Raw genomic sequence first — 20,446 nt, forward strand, 5'->3', positions numbered from 1 at the left:
CATATACTGGATATCTCCTAAACTGTGCAAGCTTAGGAGATATTCAAGGTACCTACAGGTTAGGCTTAACTGTAGGTAAAAATCCTGTAACAAGGTTTACAACCACTTTAACAGCTTGGTTGTTTTTCTCTTTCTTTTTTTTCTCTTTCTCTCATTCTCTTTTTTTCTCTCTTTCTCTCCGTGCTGTTATTGAGCCTGCATGAGTGGCCCAATATAGCAAGCATTGGTAGGGGGGAGGAGCACTGGCAGAGAAACCCCAGAAGAGGGGGATCGGGGCTTCTCTGTGCATAACCATTGTAAGCAAGTATAACATGTTTGTTAATTAAAAACGAAAATATATGTTTTACAATCACTTTAAAGTGGCAAGGCATGTGTTAATGGACCCTTAAAGTGTAAGTTCACCTTCACAGAAAATCTGTAAGGGGAACTTATACTGGACCACCTCTGCACCCCACCCCCTGTACTTGAGGCCGACGATCACCCACTAGGAGACATCGGGTCGGTGCTTTACCGATCCAGGGATTTGAAATCCCTGCGACTTTCACTCCTCTTCTCTCCCGCTGACAGGACGGGCTAGGCAGGTTCTGATTTCTCGGCGCTGTCCATATGATGACGCCGATCAATTAGAATGCCTCCTTTGCGTACCTTTTCCAATTCCCAGGCGGGTGAAGTGGCAACCCGATGTCTCCTAGCAGGTGATCACCGGCCTCAGGTACAGCGGGACCAGGGGGGGGAAGGGGAGGGGGTCCAGTGTAAGTTTACCTTACAGATTTTCTGTAAAGGTGAACTTGCCCTTTAAAGAACATGGATAGCAACTTTTCTTTTTTTTTATCTTCAGCTTCAGCTTGTTTCCAAAATGTGCTGTATATTTTATAGAGGAATTATGCATTTCAGAATATTACTTCCTTTGTTTTAGAAACTTAAAGAAGAAAATGAAAAACTTAAGCAAGAATTAGAAGACTTGAGGTATGTATATATATATATATATATATATATATATATATATATATATATTGCTTTATTAAATATCTCTAAAACAGATCATCTAAACCGCTACAAAGTAAATGTCTTTCTTTTTTACAGACTTGTTAATGAAGAAAAGAAATGTGTGTGTATAAATATATAATAATGTGTGTGTGTGTATGTATGTATGTATGTATGTATGTATATGTGTGTGTGTGTGTGTGTGTGTGTGTGTGTATGTATGTATGTGTATATATATATATATATATATATATATATATATATATATATATATATATATATATATATATATATATATATATATATATATATATATAAAATATATTTTTTTTATTGCACTACTGTAAGCACAGAAAGATTTCTTATTTGACATGATTACATCTTAATGGTTGCACTATTAAAGGCAAAAGGTTTAGGGCCTTAGGAGTTTGGACATGACAAGTAATTAATGGAAAGTGCCTGTTCAAACACTTGGATACAGACTGAATTTTGAACAAGAGTGCCATGGTTTTGAAACTGCAGGTAGTGTCAACAAGTCTGGTTTATGAAGCAAATGTTTACATGTTATTTCAGTAGAGAATGTGCACACTGTTTGACCTATTTTACATAATAAATATAGTAGTACAGATTGTATATAGCTTCGTCTTCTCTTTGAAATTTCGTTAGGTCACTATCTTTTTATTCCGTGGGAAGCAGTATTTTTCATTGATATTGCCTGTTTTAAACCACCAATGACGTTCGCTCCGATCCCAATTATACTTGTTTGTGCAGAAATTGTGATCAGCAGCGGGAGGTAGTGAAGAATTCTAAAACTTCATGGGAACGATAGAGTCACATATTACAGAACCTGGCTTTGAGCCTGTGGTGCTTCAGCAAATGAGGAAGGACAATAAAGAAATATTAAAATTTTGAATGCAGTGCTAGAACTTGTTTATTATAATGGAAACTAGGGCTGCAACTAACAATTATTTTCATAATCGATTAGTTGGCCGATTATTGTTTCGATTAATCGTATAATAGCCTTCAAAGAAAAAAAAATTGAATTTTTTAAATTTTTTGGGCCAATTTGTTGTTGGGCAGATTACAAAACACAAATTGCCGCAAAAACACATTACATGCTTTTCTGTAGCTTCTCAATTGAAGTATATTGAACCAAAAAAACAAAACAAAATGGCACCGCTTTGTGCTTAAAAGTCCTTGCCCTTTCCAAATACGCAGTAGCTGAAAGAAAATCATGGATGTGAACGTGTCCCATAGGAAAACATGTAAATGAACTGTTGTGTGTTTCTGCAAAAAGCACCAAAAAACCGAGGTGTGAACCCAGGCCTGAGATGTTTAGTAACATAATGGGGTTAAAAAAACGAAAATAAGTACAAAAAGAGCAAATAATCGCTACTGTAAGGGGTTCATATTTTTACTGTTGGACAGTGAAAGTAATATTTACAGTAGCGATTTGCTTTTTTGTGCTATAAAGGGCTAATATTATTTTTTTTAACCCCATTATGTTACTGGCCGATTAATCGATTATGAAAATTGTAATCGATTAATTTCATAATCGATTAGTTGTCGATTAATCGATTAGTTGTTTCGGCCCCGAATGGAAACTCCAGTAAGTGAATGGTTTTATTTTTTTAAATCCGTGCTGAACTGAGGCAATAATTCGGCCATAAAAATTTGTCGAGATTTTCCAACAAAATTTTGTACATAGTTTCACACAAGAAATTACACTTCTGTATTATGCACTGCTGATGGGAATATTCAGAGCTACAAATAATAGGATTTTTTGTACTTACCGTAAAATCCTTTTCTCTGTTGTCCATGGACGGACACAGCTCCTTAAATCTTGACTTGTGGGTTATGTTCCTGTTCTATAGGAGAAGATTGGCAGAACATGTTAGATATTTAAATACATGTTACTTTAAACAGAGATGAACAGCCCCGCCCAGCTTGGGCGGTCCCTCCAGACATAACCCTCCGCCCTGCAGTCAGCATCTCAGTTCGTAAAAAGCAGTACAAACATAAAAAGGAGGGGTGGGTGCTGTGTCTGTCCATGGACGACAGAGAAAAGGATTTTACAGAGTACAAAAAGACCTATTTTCTCTTTTAGTCCATGGATGGACACAGCTCTTTAATCTTGACTTGTGGGACGTCCCCAAGCAGTGTCAAAAAATGAGGGGTGGGAACAGCAATCAAAAAACTAACTTTACCCCAAACAAACAGAGCTTCTCAACGGAGGAGTTGCAACTTTAAACAGCCGCCTGCAAAACCTTGTGGCCGAAGGAAGCATCTTCTTTGTAAAATTTGGAAAATGTGTGAACGGACGACCAAGTCGTCGCCTTACACACCTGTGAGACAGACGCTTGATGTCGGAAAGCCCAGGAGGCACCAATAGCCATAACTCTCTCTTGTACCCCCCACCCATGAGTCGGGCGGGGGCAAAACTTCATGCGGTAGTGGTCTTGTTAGCTGACTTGTTTGGCTTGCATGCCCAGGAACGCTTCTGTCCCCCAGCTAGACCTATGTCAGTCTTGGAGGATCTGCCCGTGGGCCCTGACTGGCGAAAATACCACTTCTGCGTGGAAAAGTAAGGTCCTGGCTTACGGCATGGCTCCTTCCCCTTAGGATTGAGGGAGAAGTGTGCTCTTACTTCCAGTGACATCCTTAATAATGTCGTCCAGCGAGGTACCAAAGAGCCTCCCAACTTTGAAAGGCAGATCTGCCAGAGCTTTTTTGGATGCTTGGTTAGCGGACCAGCATTTCAGCCAAATTAGGTGGCACAATACCACCGCAGATACAGAGGCTCTGGAAATCAAGGGGGCCGCATCCAGAGTGGCATCACAGACCTACACAAGGCCCTGTACCAATTGGTCAGCCAGCCTTACGCACTCTTGAGGAAGCTGATGCTCCTCTACTGTCTGTTGCAAAATCTTTGCCCATTCAGTGAGTGTCTGAGACACCAAAGTCGCAGCCAATATAGGTCGCAACGCTGACCCCAGCATGGTGAACATGAAACGGCTCACCGCTTCGGACCTCATATCAGTAGGGTCCTTATACGCAGGGATAATCGGATAAGCGCTTCGGATCCAGATGCAGCTTGGCAAGAAGAATCCTGACATAACCGAGTAAGGGACTATTATCAGACGCACAACAGTTGGTGCCTGATCGAGGTGCTCGACTCTCTTGGCAGGTTATTCGCAACCACACCCCTGGATAGTCCCTTACTCCCCTTCCCTACGCTTCCTATCACTTCGAAGTAATTCGTCGGTTATGTTAGGATTCCTTTTGCCAAGCTGCATCTGGATCCGAAGCGCTTATCCGGACATTCTTTTAGAATCGGGGCGGCGTCTGCAGCTTCTAAGCAGGGGGTCCCTTTGTATATTATTAAACACATGGGACGCTGGAGATCCTCCTGCTATAGCCGATACATTCCCGAACCTCACATGGAGGTTCGTAGAGCATTCGCCACCATATTGGATTAATGTTATCTGTTTCAATAAAGTTATCATTTACCTATCTTGTGACTTTTGCCCTCTTTTCAGTGTACCGTCCAGCTAGGCCAAGGCACACCACAGGCCTTGGTGATTGGGGTCACTACGTGTTAGGGGTAAAGACTCTAACTGCAAGTTAGAAGGCTGGCCTCCGGCCAGCCTGCATTTGTAGGGGGAGTCTGGGGGAGTATATATCCTCCCTCCTCCGGCGGGTCCCTCGTTGGCTCGTCTTCCTGGAATAGTAGGTCGATTAACTGAAAGGGCAGGGGACCCAGGGCAAAACTCTGGAAAGCATGTGAAAACACGTCAGGGTTTCTTAGCTCAATGGTAGTGCCAAAACACTGAGTTTTCTCTAGGCCAGATATAGCTTTCAGGGCTTTCCTGCCCACTTTTATTTAAACGAAACTCACAATTCAATCAGATATGCCTTCCCACGCATGGATTCTCACCATCACTGCAAAAACATAGCAATCAGCCACTTGGCTCTCTTGTGGCAGCTTTACTGCTCTGACTAACTTTTCAGTATCCTCCTGACCGTCAGTACCTTTTTTCGTCCCAGCATCTGTGCATAAACACGTTCCAGTGTTTATGCACAGATGCTGCACCCCAGCACTGCATCTCCCTTACAGCTTCCTAGCTGCTCTGTCCCTCATGGACTGTCTCTACAGCTTCCTAGCTGCTCCATCCCTCATTGCCTTTTCTATTTACAGGTTCCCAGGTACTCTGTTCCTCATGGACTCTCTCAGGCTCGAGCCTTGGCCGGTCCTGACCTGGACACCATGGTGCACACCAGCACCTCTTGTGGCTCCCTTTACACACTGACTCCCTCAGAAGGGTGGGGCTCCGAGCTCTAACTCTGGCTCTCCTAAAAGAACAACACACACCTGTGCCATTAGTGTGCTTGCTTCCTACAAAACCTGGCGTAAAATACTATTCTGCCACAGCGGGTATGCATCCTTGCTGTTCACAGAAGCCAGGAAGTTTCCCTGGTGAAGATAGGCTATGGCAAAATTGATGGATTCCATGCACAATTACTGAACTTGAATCAAGACATTTAGTGCTTTGAGATGCAAGATGGAGCATGTTGGGTCTTGGAACTGTAAACAGCTGAGAGTAAAACCCCTGAAACTGTTCTGAAACAGGTACTTGGACAATGGCGCCTGGATCCAGAAGACCAGAGAGGGCTGGGAAGAGATGTGCATATCTGCGGTGACACAGAAAGGTGAGAAACTAAGGAGGGAGCAGAGAACAAGACTCTAGTTTGTAGCTCCTGGAGGCTACTTTCTGCACTCAAGACATGCAAGAACATGCATCAGACATGCAAACTGTTCAAGTGTATGCAAGGGTTCTTTCATTGCGGAAAATGGGTCTTGTTGTCACTAGTAACATCAATTATATCCTAAGTAGATCCAAGACACAACCATTTGCTCAAAACAATCTATAATTAATAGATCAACTGCAGCAGGGACACACTTGCTTTTAGTAGATTTTGTCCAAGGCTTGGAAAAGCATAGTCGTAGCTAAAGTGGAGTTTACAGGAGGGTGCTTGCCAGTGAGAACAGAGCTCTGGAGGGAGCTTCCATCCATTTATCGGTTGGATCCCTAACGACAGGTGCATCCTTTACGGGAATGCTGGATGCATTGTTAAGGACCCATACTCCCAGATCCACAAGGAGAGCGGACTACTCTTTGACAAAGTCCTCTTCCAACAAGCGCTTGCGGGTAATAAACAACATCTTGTCGGGGTGTTCCCAATCTTCATAAAGAAACACTTGGACCAGCATGGAACATTTTGTACTTCCTAGGGGTGTCCAAAACTGGAAACAACACTGATAAAAGTAACAGTTTAATATAAAGTGTAAAGAGGTGAGTGGTGCTGCCAAAAACGTAACAATGTAGTGACCATATAGGGTCAAACCAATCCTGATGGATGCTAAAGTGCATGAACTTGGTTTTTGGCAGCGCAACTCACCTCTTTACACTTTTTTATATTATGTTAATACTTCACTTAGTGGAGTTTCCAGGGGAGGCAGCGTACACACGGTCGATCCATCCGTTGAGAATGGTCCGACGGACCGTTTTCATTGGTTCACCGCTAAAGCGGCCTGATAGTCGGATGTGCGTACACACCATCAGTTCAAAATACGATCGGGTCAGAACGCGGTGACGTAAAACACACGATGTGCTGAAAAAAAAATGAAGTTCAGTGCTTCCAAGCATGCGTCGACTTGATTCTGAGAATGCGCGGGTTTTGAACCGATGCTTTTGTGTACTAACCATCGGTTTGGACCTATCGGTCAGCGGTCCATTGGTTCGATTTTAAAGCAAGTTCTATAATTTTTGTCCGAAGGACAAAAGACCGATGGGCCGTACACACGGTCGTTTTGGACCGATGAAACTGAACTTCGGTCTGTTTTCATCGGTTTGGACCGATGGTGTGTACGCGGCCTAAGAGGCTGCTAGGGCAATGGGCAGTTCAAGTACAAAATCTGCAGGAAAAGCACAGGGGTGCTTGTGGCCTCTGCATTCATAGTCCCCAAATAACTGGATAATTTGGGCCATAAAGTCATGCATGACTGTAATAAAGACCTCAGCCAGGAGGGCATAGGAACCAGCCACATGCAACAGAGAATGCTTAAAGCCCAATTGTAATTTTTATTAAAATTATAAACATAAAATCCAGATGCAGTAAGAAAGTCATTTTTCAATGTTTTATTTCTTTGGAACAGTGGGCCAGATTCAGATAGGCGATACGACGGTGTATCTCCTGATACACCGTCGTATCTCTAAGGCCGGCCGGTCGTATCTATGCGACTAATTCAGAGAATCAGTTACGCATAGATATCCCTAAGATCTGACAGGTGTAACTGTGTTACACCGTCAGATCTTAGGCTGCAATTCCAGGCCGGCCGCTAGGTGGCGCTTCCGTATCTTTTACGCCTCGAATATGCAAATGAGTAGTTACGCCGATTCAGAAATGAACGACCGCCCGGGCATTTTTTTTACGTCGTTTGCATTCGGCTTTTTCCGGCGGAAAGTTACCCCTGCTATATGAGGGGTATGTGCGGCGTATCCTATATTAAGTATGGCCGTCGTTCCCGCGATGAGTTTTGAAATTTTTACGTCGTTCGCGTAAGTCGTTCGCGAATACGGCCGGACGTAATTTACGTTAACATCGAAACCAATGACGTCCTTACAACGTCATTTGGAGCAATGCACGCTGGAAAATTTTGCGGACTGCGCATGCGCAGCTCGTTCGGCGCGGGGACGCGCTTGATTTAAATATTATACGCCCACTACCCGCCGAATTTGAATTCGGCCGGGGGATTTACGCTACGCCGCCGCAGCTTTACAGGCAAGTAAGTGCTTTCTGAAAAAAGCACTTGCCTCAAAAACTTGCGGCGGCGTAACATAAATCAGATAGGTTACGTGGATCTAAAGATCCGCTAACCTATCTGAATCTGGCCCAGTACCTCCAGCCCCAGCAGAAATGTCTGTGTATAATATTTCTCTGCAGATAAAGACTTCTGTGCTGTATGAAATACTCACACTGCATCCAAAAATAAATACCTAGTAATTCTGTGTGTGGAAAATCATGTGACTTGCCTAACTTCCTTTATTTTTAAATGCCATTACTGTGCTTTATGATTGACTGACTGATGGTAATTGGGGGGGTCATTGAACTGAATAGGCTAGTGGTCTATACAGCACTATCATTGAACATGGTCTCAAGTAACGTTGACATTCGCTTAAATTGTCAATTAAATATGATCTCCTCAATAAGAGGTTTATATTGTTGACATTTATAGAAAATAATTGTGGTTTTCCTACTTAATCCCATGGTTTAATAATATTAATATCTTTTTTTTTCACTTGTTGGAGAGACAGCAACTATAGCACACATTTTCTGTATGAATGATTACATTTGTTTGATGTTTACTAGATTGTCCATTAATTTACTTCTCAAGATTTAATAGCCCAAATTAAGTAATTGTATTTAACAATATTGGATGCTTTTTCTTCTTTGCTTTAGGCTTCAGTACAAACGACTGATTGAAGAGGGACAGAATGAATGTTTAGATGAGAGGCGGATCAATCTTTTGAAGTCTCAGGTGTTGCAGTTGGAAAGGCAGGTAATGTGTGTAAAGGAAAATGTATGAATGTGTGCGTTATGGCTCATTTAAAGTACACAGGAAAAGAAATAAATTATTAAGTGCTATAAGTTGACCTTCTCAATTAGCTGGATGAGTTGGTGAGTAAAGTACAGCTTTGGGAGTTACTGTATTTAACGTCATAAGATAAAGATCAACCAACAAGTAAAGATTACTATATAACAGGGGTCTCAAAACTTTACAAACAAAGTGCCACTTTATTGCCCTTCAGACTTAAGGAGGGCCGGATTGGGGCCAGCAAGGGAAGAAAATGTCACGGGCCCGGCATCAGTGAGAACATATATGGCCTCAGGGTTGGTGGTCAATAGGAAGAGGAGTATTCCCCCTATTAGTAGGAGGAATAGTATCCCATCATTGGTATCAGTGGATAATATAGTGCCCCATTGTTGGTGTCAATGGGAGGAATAGTGCCTCATGTTAGTGGGAGGAATTGTGCCCCAAGGGCCAGATATAGGCTAGCAAAGGGCCACATCTGGCCCTTGGGCCGCAGTTTAGAGACCTCTGCTATATAATGTGAAAGAAATTTAAAAGCAACAACCCCTAAGCCATTTGATGTCCCCTACTGGACTTACAAGCATACATTAATGTTGCATGACCCACCAACACATTTTTTATGGATGTGGTACCACAACTAAGCAAAAATTATGAGAAAAGATTATTTCAAAGCATAGATGAACCAGGCATGAGGAGAATGTTTTTTGATCCTTTTAAAGGAGCTGTCTGATTTTTTTTTTTATCTTAATGCATTATGTGCATTAAGATAAAAAGCCTTCTGTGTGCAGCAGCCCCCCTAATACTTACCTGAGCCTCATCTCTGTCCAGCAATGTCCATGAGTGTCTCGGATGTCCGAACAGGAGGAGCCCACGGAGGAGCACAGTGGACAAAACAGAGGACACTTGGGGATGATCGGTGCGGAGGTGACCAATCTCCCTGTGTGGCTTTCAATAAAGCAGCTGGAAAAACGCGGAGAGGAGGAGAATGAATTACCTGGCTTTCAGGAAAAAAATCAAAACCCATCTTTTCTGAGGGCAAAAGTTTAGTTAGAGAAAGGATACTAAGGGCCAAATCCACAAAGAGCCGGCGTAACGTAAATTTTTCCATTTAAGTTACACTGCCTTAAAATTTCTACCTAAGTGCCCGATCCACAAAGCACTTACCTAGAAATTTTCGGCTGTGTAACTTAAATTCCGCCGGCGCAAGGCGTTCCTCTTCAAATGGGGGCGATTCCCATTTAAATTAGGCGCGCTCCCGCACCGGCCGTACTGCGCATGCTCGTGACGTCATTTTCCCAACGTGCATAGCGTGAAATTACTTTACACCGAGCTTTGTGGATCGCGTCGGGTCAATAAAGTTGCGTCGGTAAAAAAAAAAGATACAGCGAAAAAAAAAAAATTCAAAACAAAAAAAAAATCGCGTCGCTGGACAGAAGGGTCTGCTTTTACATGGTGTACTAACTTTACACTTTGTAAAAGCAGCCCTAATTTTGCGTTTGCAAACTAAAACTTACGGAGAAAAAAACGAAGCTGAAAAGCTTCATAGATCTCCGTAAGTGCTAATTTGCATACCCGAGGCGGCATTTCGACACAAAATGCCCCCAGCGGCGGATGCGGTACTGCATCCTAAGATCCGACAGTGTAATTCAATTACACATGCCGGATCTTCTCCCTAACTATGGAAAACTGATTCTGTGGATCAGTTCCATAGTTAGAAACAGGGATACGACGGCGTATCAGTAGATACGCCGTCGTATCTCTTTTGAGGATTTGGCCCTAAGCGCCCAGAGGCGATTCAGTTTGCATGTGTTGCGCTATATAAGTTTCTTACTCACTCAGAAGTGGCTGTCAGCTGCTTTATTGAAAGCCACACAGGGAGATCGGTGATTATAACTTCCCCCGCTGCCACACTGATCATCCCTGAGATTCCAGGTATCGTACTAGGCATCTGGAGCGTTTGCAGGACTACAAGTACTCCTAAAAATACTCAGTATACTCGTATCGGTATCAGTACAACCTTAGTCCTAAAGATATAGCAGTACGGGTCTACAGTGAGTATACAGTCATGAACATGAATGATACATTCTAATGGCAACTCTGAATAATATTTAGTGCATAATTGTCAGTATATGCTCCCCTAGCCAATGCCAAAAACATGCTGTACATTTTAGAGAATGTTGGAACATTCGAAGACTATGTAAACCTACATTTCATATTATTGATATGTGTCTGCTGTACCATGTACTTATATGAAAAAGTATCCGATTCTCTTAGTATTGGTTCCTTTGTGTGAAATGTCTGGTGTTCTGCCAGTGCCTCTGCTTTCCTAACATAAACTGACCACACTAGGCCTGAGAGCTCAGTGTGGTCAGTTGTCTAGCTGTGCTGGGAACTTGGCCTGCTCTCCTCCAATGATCAGACATGTGCTGACACCCCCTCCCCCCTGCACAGCCTTTCACTGGGAAGATCAGTGTTCTGCTGTTTCTCCTCCTCAAGCTGTGATCACTTACAAAAATGTAAAAAAGGTATTTAGAATGTTTTTTTATGCATGCAGGACAGTTTTGCATTTAATTTCTGTTTTAAACGAAATGGGTTGTTTTACATGGTTTACAATGGACCGGTGCTCAATCTGCTCAACGCGAATCACAATTCGCGAGGGCATATTGGGTATCTTTTCACCACCTTGAGTGTACGTCGCCAGCCCCATTTGGGTGCCGTGATCCCCCTCGGCCAATTTTGGCCGAAGTGGGATGCATTATGACACCATCGAAGGCTTCTGTTCTTGCCACCCATATGCCCCAAACATTCGCAATTCGTTGCCTCAGTCCACCTTGGTGCTTATTACCCTTTGGGCACCTTTTATGTAATGTTTATTGAAATTGTACTGTATTTATATTAACTGTATTCTGTTTTTACCCATTATATCAATTTGCATATTCCTTTATACATGAATTTACCTTAATTTATTGGGCTCAGCTGCTTGTCACTCCCCGCTAGTTATGGGTGAGGCTGGGTGCCTCTGGGTTGCCTCCCGGCAAGGTGGCAAGGTCAACAGTCCTGCCCCTTGGGGCTGTACCTCGCCTGCATGTGTCCCAGTGTGGGCTTCTGCCCTCACATAGCGGGATACTGGCGCATGGCGCTACGACGTTCGTTCGTGTGTGTCAGTGGCGCCGGATTGGGGACATATAAGCAAGATTGTCCTGCTTCCAGTGAAACGGATGCCGGACCCCGGGATCGCTGTGGCTCTACCCAGTCACTCTCTTAGCCCGCCCTTGGCCTGTCTCCCCCACCCCCCCTTCATCCTCTGTTTTTACCCACCACACCTTGCACATAACCCCTTGATTTTTCCTTTATTAGGTGTCACTGGTAGGCCTCATTAACCAGACGCCACCTTGAGATCCAATGCGGTCTCTCTCCCTCACATATAGTTACCTCCATCGATATCTCTCACTGAGTTAACATGTGCTTCCAGCACATGTTCCAGCTGGGCTCCTGTTCTCGGGGGCCCCCTTCACGCATCACTCATTCCTTGTATCGTTGCGACTTTGGTTGCATTTTGGGTGTGGTATGCATATTTTAGGGGGCCAAATTACTGTAAATCGCACCACAGTAGGATGGGAACCTTTCCCAAAATCACACCACAAAGTTGCCTTAATGTGAACGTGCATCATTGAAAATTAATGTGATTTCTCTTGACATGCGATTCTGTGTGGTTCAAGTCGCATCTGAAATTTAACTAGTGTTAACCAGGCCTTGATGTTATCTCACAATTTTGTATCAGGAAAAATAATTATATTGACCCTTCTATTACTGCATGTTTCCTCAAAACGGCAATATTCTTACTTTTTCTTTCATTGTTAAAAGAGCTATGAAAAATAAATTGCTATTTGCAAATATCAGAACCCCAGAAATAATGCAGCAGTGATTGGTACTAGCAATGGAGCCATGGGAACCCCAGGCTTTTTAAGCTATTTATACAGTTTGTATTCTAGACCATTCACATTTTGGTGAAATAACTCACGGCCAAGCAAATTAGCAACGTTGTCAGCTGCAGATGTCTATGAAATGGTTTTTCTGTGTATTTACAAACCCTGGTCCTATTATCCTGGGCAACTAACTGTGACAGATTTGCAAAGGTATGAGATATTTTCATGCTAAACAGACACATAATAAAGAAGTGAACAGGTTTACCAAACTGGTAGACATCGAAAAGGGTTGGATTCAAAATTTAGATTTGTTACTTTAAGTTGACAGTGCTAATTACTAAGCCATTATTCTAGACTACAATGATTCTATAGTTAAAATGCCCATCACCTAATCACCAACTAACCACCTTGCCTTTCTTTTGTTATGATTAAAGAGTAAAATATGCCTTTTAATGCTCATCAATGGTCATATGGCTATATGTCTGCACAAAGACATGATTTCAGATGAAGTGGAGGGATCAGAGTTAAAGGCTAGTTGCTGAAGGGCCAACTGTCTCTCAGGGTCAGTCCTCAGACACCTTCAGATAAGGCCACCTCACTAAATTCTAAATCTCAGGGCCTCTTTTTAGGTCTCATTTACACTTGAGGTTGGTCAGCAAGGTTCTTAAACTGCTGGTTTTATGATTATGTTTTTATTCTTTTCATTCCACTAGGTGATGCTGCTGACAGAAGGACTCAGCTGCAGAGCATCAGTGTTACTTGAATTTGGCAATGCGTTACAAGCTGTTCTTGATAAGCTTCAGTAAGTAAACATTTGTTTAGCTTTAATGGTATATGTACATTTTTGTTAACAAGTACATTATTTCTTTGATAGATTTTAAATTAAAATAGAGAATTTGTTTATTTTTTGGAAGGTTATTGGAAAATATGCCCATACACTTTCATCTGTAAATGCAAATACTGCCATTTACAAGCATATACCCATGTGCAGCAGATTTTTTTTAATTCACTAATATAGACAGAAATACGAAGCTGCTGGGGCTCCTGGGCACCGCAAATACAAGTGAATTTAATGCTATACGCTCATATGCCTGAAAATATGTTTATGTGTATGAACGTTTAAGGTGTCACCCACACAAGCCAAATATATTACAGTTCTCAAAGGCAGATTAGAAACAATTTGAGCAAGGCTCATATTTTCTATTTACACCCACATAATTCTTATATTTGAACAGAATTAACTACCTCATATACTAGAGTGTAAGCCAACCCGAGTATAGGCAGAGGCCCTAATTTTACCACAAAAAAATGGGAAAACATATTGATTCGCGTATACGCCTAGGGTGAGAATGCAGCAGCTACTGTAAACGCAAAAGAGGGTCAACACTGCCCATTTGCAGCTTCACTGTGCTCATTTGCATGCCTCATGGGCAAAGAAGACATTCAGTGATGCAGTAATTTCCTCAAAGCGGGTAATATAATTGTGGACTTTATTCTTCTCTACATTTAGTTTCTGTACACGTTCCTCTATTTGTTGTTTTAGCTGCTGTAGTTAATTTTTAACTTCCTTAGCAATTAATTTTTCTGAAGAATCTTCCCCAGGGTCACCGGATTCCAACCATCTACTTAACACATGGGCATGCCTGTAAAGTACCTGTATTCTTGTCAGGTCGCGGGCATCCATTTTTCAAAAGCCACGGCTTCCTCCTGATCCCGTTCCATTCTGTGATAGGTGGTAGCGGAACACAGTGTCAAACGCCTATGACGGAGGTCCTCTCAACCTCGGACTCAGTTTCCCAGTAGACACTGTGTTCAGTGTTCCGCCAATCACGGACCTTCTTTCATCCTCGGACAAGTGGATGTCCATGATAAGCGGAACACTGAACGGTGTCTGCTGGGAAAGTGCGAGGATGAGAGGACCTCCGTGATAGGCGGTTGAGGAACACAGTGTCAAACGCCTATCACGGACCAGGAGGAAGCCGCGACTTTTAAAAAATACCCGCGACCCGAGGGGGCTATTTTCAGCCCTAAAAAAAGGGCTGATATACTCAGCTTATACTCGAATATATACGGTACCTTTTGTCTGATATCTATACAATACACTGATCAGCCAGCACTTTATGCCCATTGGCAGACTAAGTGAATAACACTGATTTATCACGTTTCATTGGCATCTGAAAGCCATTGAAATAAATTAGGTAGAAAATAATGAAGTTGATAGCAGAAAAAATGGGCATCACAGTTTGTGTATGGGGCAGCGTAGCCACAGACTGGTCAGGGTTACCTGTGTTTTCAGCCAAAAACACCTACAACGGGAACGGGAGCATCAAAAGTGGACCATGGAGCAATGGAAGAAGGTGGTCTGGTTTTATAAATCATGTTTTCTTTTACATCATGTGGATGGCCGGGTGCATGTGTGTCGTTTACCTAGAGAAGCGATGAACAGGATGTAGTGTGGGAAGTGGGCAAGCCGGCAGAGGCAGTGTTATGCTTTGGGCAATTTTCTGCTGGGAAATCTTGTGTCCTGACATTCATGTGGATGTTAATCTGACACGTACCACCAACATTGTTGGTGACTAAGTACGTTCCTTCATGGAAGCTGCAAAAATTATTCAAGAATGGTTTGAGGAACACAGCAATGAGTTTAAGGTGTTGGCTTGGCCCCAGAATTCTCCAAATCTTAGTCCATTAAGCACCTGTGGGATGTTCTGGAAAAAGTAGTCTGATCCATGAAGGCCCCACCTCACAAATTACAGGATGTAAAGGATCTGCTGCTGATGGCTTGGTGCCAGATACCACAGCATACCTTCAGAGGTCTAGTGGTACCCATGCCTTGACAGGTCAAATATGTTTTGGTGGCAAAAGGGAACCTACTTAACATTAGGTGGGTGGTCATTAAGTTAGTATGCTGGGCCAACTTTTTTTAATTTTATATTAGTATTGACTGCAAAAACAATATTTTTTCTGTCGATATTTGAATAATCCATATAACCAGGCACTAATCATAGAATTGCTATTTCCCGAAGTGCAGTGCAACGATAATGTGATAAAAAAGAAAGCTCTGCAGCAAAGTTTTGAAATTGCAATAAAGATAAATATAAAAACGTGACCAAATAATAATCATCATTTAATTTGGTCAAGTTTATATGATATTTATCTTTAGGCTCCATGCACACAGAAGCTGATAAACTGCAGTTTATTGGAGTTTTGGCATTTTTTTTAAAAGCCCATAAACTGAACTCTATGTTAGGCTATGTGCCCATGCACACATGGGCGTTTTTTTAGCATTAATGAGCTTTGGAGTTTATTGTTTTTTTTTCTGAAGGCCCGAAATTTGCGTTCAACGTGTCGTTTTTCGGCAGGTAAAAAACGCAAAACGCCAAAAAACGCTGGAACTTCCACTTTTTCAGCATTTTTTTTATCCATTGAAAAAAAAAAAAAAAGCTAAAAAACGCTAATAAACGCTATTGCAAAAACGCTAAAAAACTTTGAAAGGCTCCCTGCAAAGCTACTGCCGTTTTTTTATAGCTTATTTTTTTAGCTCCTGTGTGCATGGAGCCTTATTGCAATTTCAGTAATTTGCTACACAGTTTTCTTTGAGATATTGTAACATTTATTTTGCCATGGGAACGCACAACATGAGTAGCAGCAACATAACTTTCAGTTTCTTTCTATAATTGTTTTGTTTTTGATTAGCACAGAGATATTTGGTTTCACAATTATTAATAGAGTGTTTTGTCTTTATTCGCAAAGGTTTTTACTTGCCAGTGAAAATGGTTCGCCAGAAGTTCCAATCACTAGAGTAGAATTAATACAAATGATTGAAATATGCCGCTCTATGCAGGACAAGCTACGTCACAGTCATCAGGTAAGAAAACCAGATGATCTTTGTTGTTTTTCTATTGTCATGCGTTCATCCTTTAAAGCGGAGTACCGCTGGAATTTTTATTTTTTTTGAAAAGTCAGCAGCTACAAATACTGCAGCTGCTGAATTTTATAATATGGACACTTACCTGTCCAGGGTGCCCGCAATGTCGGCATCTGAAGCCGATCTGTCCCTCGGCTCTCGGGTGGAAGCGCCACCTTCGTCAGTAAGGGAATCGGGAAGTGAAGCCTTGCGGCTTCACAGCCTGGTTCCCTACTGTGCATGCACGATCCCACTGGTCCCTGCTGTCTTCTGGGACCTGTTTGTCTCCCAGAAGACAGCGGGGGAGACGGAGGAGGGGCCGAACATGGCGTAGATAACTGCGGCTTATGCGGTTATCTATGCCCGGGAGTGGGAGCAAATACCTGGATTAGACAGGTATCTGCTCCCGCCTGAAAGGTGCCAAATGTGACACCGGACAGGGGGGAGGATTCCGAAAAGCGGAAGTTCCGTTCTTGGGTGGAACTCCGCTTTAAAGTAGAACAATGGATTCATGTTAAATAATAAATACTGCAGCGTTTAATTACAAGTACATCTGCACTAAGCCCAGGTTCATACCTGTTGACTGCTTTTTGGGTACTGCGCGATTTATTGATGTTTTACATGTGGTTTTAGGTGCGCTCCCATTGACATCTATTAGAATCTGCAGTTTTATAAAAGAGCATCAAAGTCCTGCAGGCTGCATCTTTGATGTGCTTTTAGAAAATGCACAGATCTAAAAGAAGTGCACCTAAAATCACATGTAACGTTTAGATACAATCGTGATGCATCCAAACTGCAGCACACTGGTCTGAACCCAGCCTTACCGTTTTCTTTTAGTCCCCCTGCAAAGTTCCCCCAAATACCTGTTGACCCTGCCAGTGAAGACCAACTAATGCAGCTTTCTTTGATGTTGTGGTAACAATGCTGCAGTGCTCCTAAATTCAGACCAGATTTGCCCACTACAGTGGGATTTAAAAAAGGTTGCTTGGGATGTGGCAATGTTACTGGTACTTTACATGTAGCTTGTCAACACCCGGCCACACCAAGTTCTGCTCAATCATTGCTGAGTCGACAGAACTGCCTCTGTTCCTGAAACCCTCCCACTGTAGGCTGAAGTGTCTAGGGGGGGCCGACCATGTGAAACACGAATGATAAATCCAGTATGGGATTTGACCTGATTGGGTTTAAGAGACCGTGATGTGTAAATCTTATTTCCTATAAGATAAATATTGTGTACACCCTTTGGATCTTCCTTATTTAGCTGACAAGAACATTCACCATTTCAGGTAAACTTCATCACAAGATCGCTCTCTTGTGATACTGCCACCTGGCTACCTGGCTTTCAAGGTCTGATAATATGACGTTCATAATTTCTATATATGGGGAAATCTTTGTGCTCTTAGGCCTCATGTACACTGCTGCTGGTAAACGGACGTTTAGAGCCCATTCACACCTAGGCAGACAAATTTGCGGCGTTTTGTCGCCGCAAATCGCGGTACAAATACCGGCGTTTTGTACCGACAAAACGCCGGTATTGTCCGCCTAGATGTGCCCCAAGATTACACCCTCTATGGAGATGGTTCCCATCTCCTAGCCGAACGCCGCCTGAAAAAAAGGTCCGGGACCTTTTTTCAGGCGTCAGGCGTTCGACGTGGAGATGTGAACCATCTCCATAGAGGGAAATGTGTTTTCATCCCTCTGGCGGCAGCGGCATCACACTACAGGCGACAAAACGCCTAGGTGTGAATGGGGGCTAAGGAGCAGTTGGGCGTTTTTTTCAGCTGCCCCTAAACTCTCCTCTCTGTTATCTTACCAGTACAGGTACACAGAGTCGTTTATAGTTGTTTCTAGACAGCTGAGTTTAGAAGCATTTTTTGGAAAGCAAAAAAAATGTGTTCAGGAAGGATGTTCGCAAAGATTTGAAATTACCGAAACGGCTTGTAAACACGTGTAATGGCGAATTTCTTTTGACTATTTTCAATGTAAAAAAAAAAAAATGCTTCTAAATGCAAACGCGACAAAACTGGCGTTTTTAAACGTTGGTTACTATCTGTCAAGTTAAATTGTTCAGGAGAGGTTTTAAAATGTCCCGTGTATATTAAGCCTTCACAATAATACCTTTGGACAATCTTGTCCTGCGTGTAACACCCTTAGGCTCATTTATTTTACAATGATTGCATGCATTTCTTCACGGTGCAGTCATTGGTTTATATGAAAATAAATAATTGCTAGTTTTAAGGGTTGATATTTTTGATTAGGAGTGAAGTGGTTGGAATGTATTTTCTTACACAAACTGTAGTCTATGAACAAAGAACTGCTTTAACATGCTGCATATCCTGACAAGCACTAGATGGCGCTGTGTAACTTTGGAAGTGGAGATGTTCAGCGCTGTAACGTACTAGCAAAGTTCTTTGTTGAAATAATAAAACAATGAACTGCTTACGGAAGATAGACTTATGTATTTTACAAAATAAGTCTGTTTTTGCTAGGTATAATTTTACTTTAGAAATCCAAGCATTTGAGACACTACAAATACTTTATCTAGAAAATCATGTAATTATCTATTTTGTGCAGAAAAGGAGAGAGGAAAAAAAATCTTCATAATTGAATTACCGATGTTAATCAGAGGCTTCCTTGGCCAAGGTAGCTGCAGGGGCACTTAATGTGGCTTGTTTCCTTCCCTGGGCCTTTTTGTGTGGGGAATAGCTAGCAAGATAATCCAAGTGTCTATTAAAATTTCCTAGAGAAATATTTTCTTCTCTCACAGAAAACCCACTGAGAATTTTTTATTTTTGCCTGCTTAAAATTAAGCTGACTCCCATCATAGAAATTCTCAACCAACTTAAAAGAGCTGTTCACCTTGAACAAAGTTATTATAAAGTCATTTCTTATAGCAGCGAAATTAAATTTGCTATCAGTTCTAATTAAATATTCTCCAGTGTTTAACATGAAATTCTTGAATCCCCCCCATCACCATCTTAACTGTAAGAATAATACAGTCACATCCTTTGTCCTTGTCTTGCTGATTATGAAAAATCCTCATCGTTTCAGCCTGATTTGTGAGGTTTCCTGAGACTTCTAGTACTTAAATAGAATGCAGAGCATTGGTGTTAGTTATTGTAAAGGAATAAAAGCTGTAAAAGCTCACATCTAACCAAACTGATATCTAAATCTTAGGTTAATATTGAAGTTGTGAAAGGAGAAGTACAGCCAAAGATCATTTGGCTGTACTTCTGCTGTGGATTACAGGAGTACAGTTCGTTCCGCACTCCTGTGACCTGTTTTCAGCAGACAGCGGGCTGAAGTCCTCTGTCTGCTGATGCCACAGAGCCGGTCCAGGCTCGGGCAAGATCATGATAATGGAGTCAGGATCTGCCCTCATTCCTAGACCAGCACCTGACTGAGCCGCTAAAAGCCTGAGGCGGCTGCTCCTGCCCAGCTGATCTCTCAGTTCTCAGTGTTAAAGGCGTGGGGGACAGATGCCGCATCGGACCAATGCTGCATCCACCTAGGTAAGTATGATTATTAAATTTAAAAAAAAAAACATACCTCCTTTTTTTTTTTTTTTTTATTAAAATATCAATATGTAATAGTTTTGCACAGCTCTGATCCTCTTCTTCTGGGGACCATCGCCAGTGCTCCTGGCTCCTCCTGTTCAGCGAGCACCCTCATAGAACTGCTTCTGATATGAACACTTGTAAAAGCCGTGCTCATGAGCCAGTCTTTCTAAATTCCATTGATAAAGTGTGGTTAAGCCACGCCCCCTGCTCCCTCGTCACAGAAACTGATTAACAGCAGCGGGAGCCAATGGCTTCTTCTTCTATCAATCTTTGCAGTGCGAAAGAAGAGTTTAAAGAGAACCTCTGCTCTAGTGCACATCTCTGGGTCGAAATCGGGCTTAGGTAAGTTTAGGGGGCTGGCGGTACACATGTAACACAGGTTTTTTTTTTTTACCTCAATGCATAGGATTAATTA

At 42.2% G+C, this 20,446-nt stretch overlaps 1 protein-coding gene across 1 annotated transcript in view; it reads left to right on the forward strand.

Annotated features, from left to right (window-relative positions):
* Positions 1–20,446, forward strand: part of LOC120931318 — a 153,060-nt gene that overhangs the window by 30,963 nt on the left and 101,651 nt on the right. Inside the window, exons 4-7 of the mRNA XM_040342630.1 lie at positions 917–966; positions 8,506–8,605; positions 13,278–13,366; positions 16,318–16,432. Coding sequence (XP_040198564.1) covers positions 917–966; positions 8,506–8,605; positions 13,278–13,366; positions 16,318–16,432 — 354 coding nt within the window. The remainder of the gene's footprint in view (positions 1–916; positions 967–8,505; positions 8,606–13,277; positions 13,367–16,317; positions 16,433–20,446) is intronic.

Source organism: Rana temporaria, chromosome 1 (assembly GCF_905171775.1).
Source record: "Rana temporaria chromosome 1, aRanTem1.1, whole genome shotgun sequence".
NCBI lineage: Eukaryota > Metazoa > Chordata > Amphibia > Anura > Ranidae > Rana > Rana temporaria.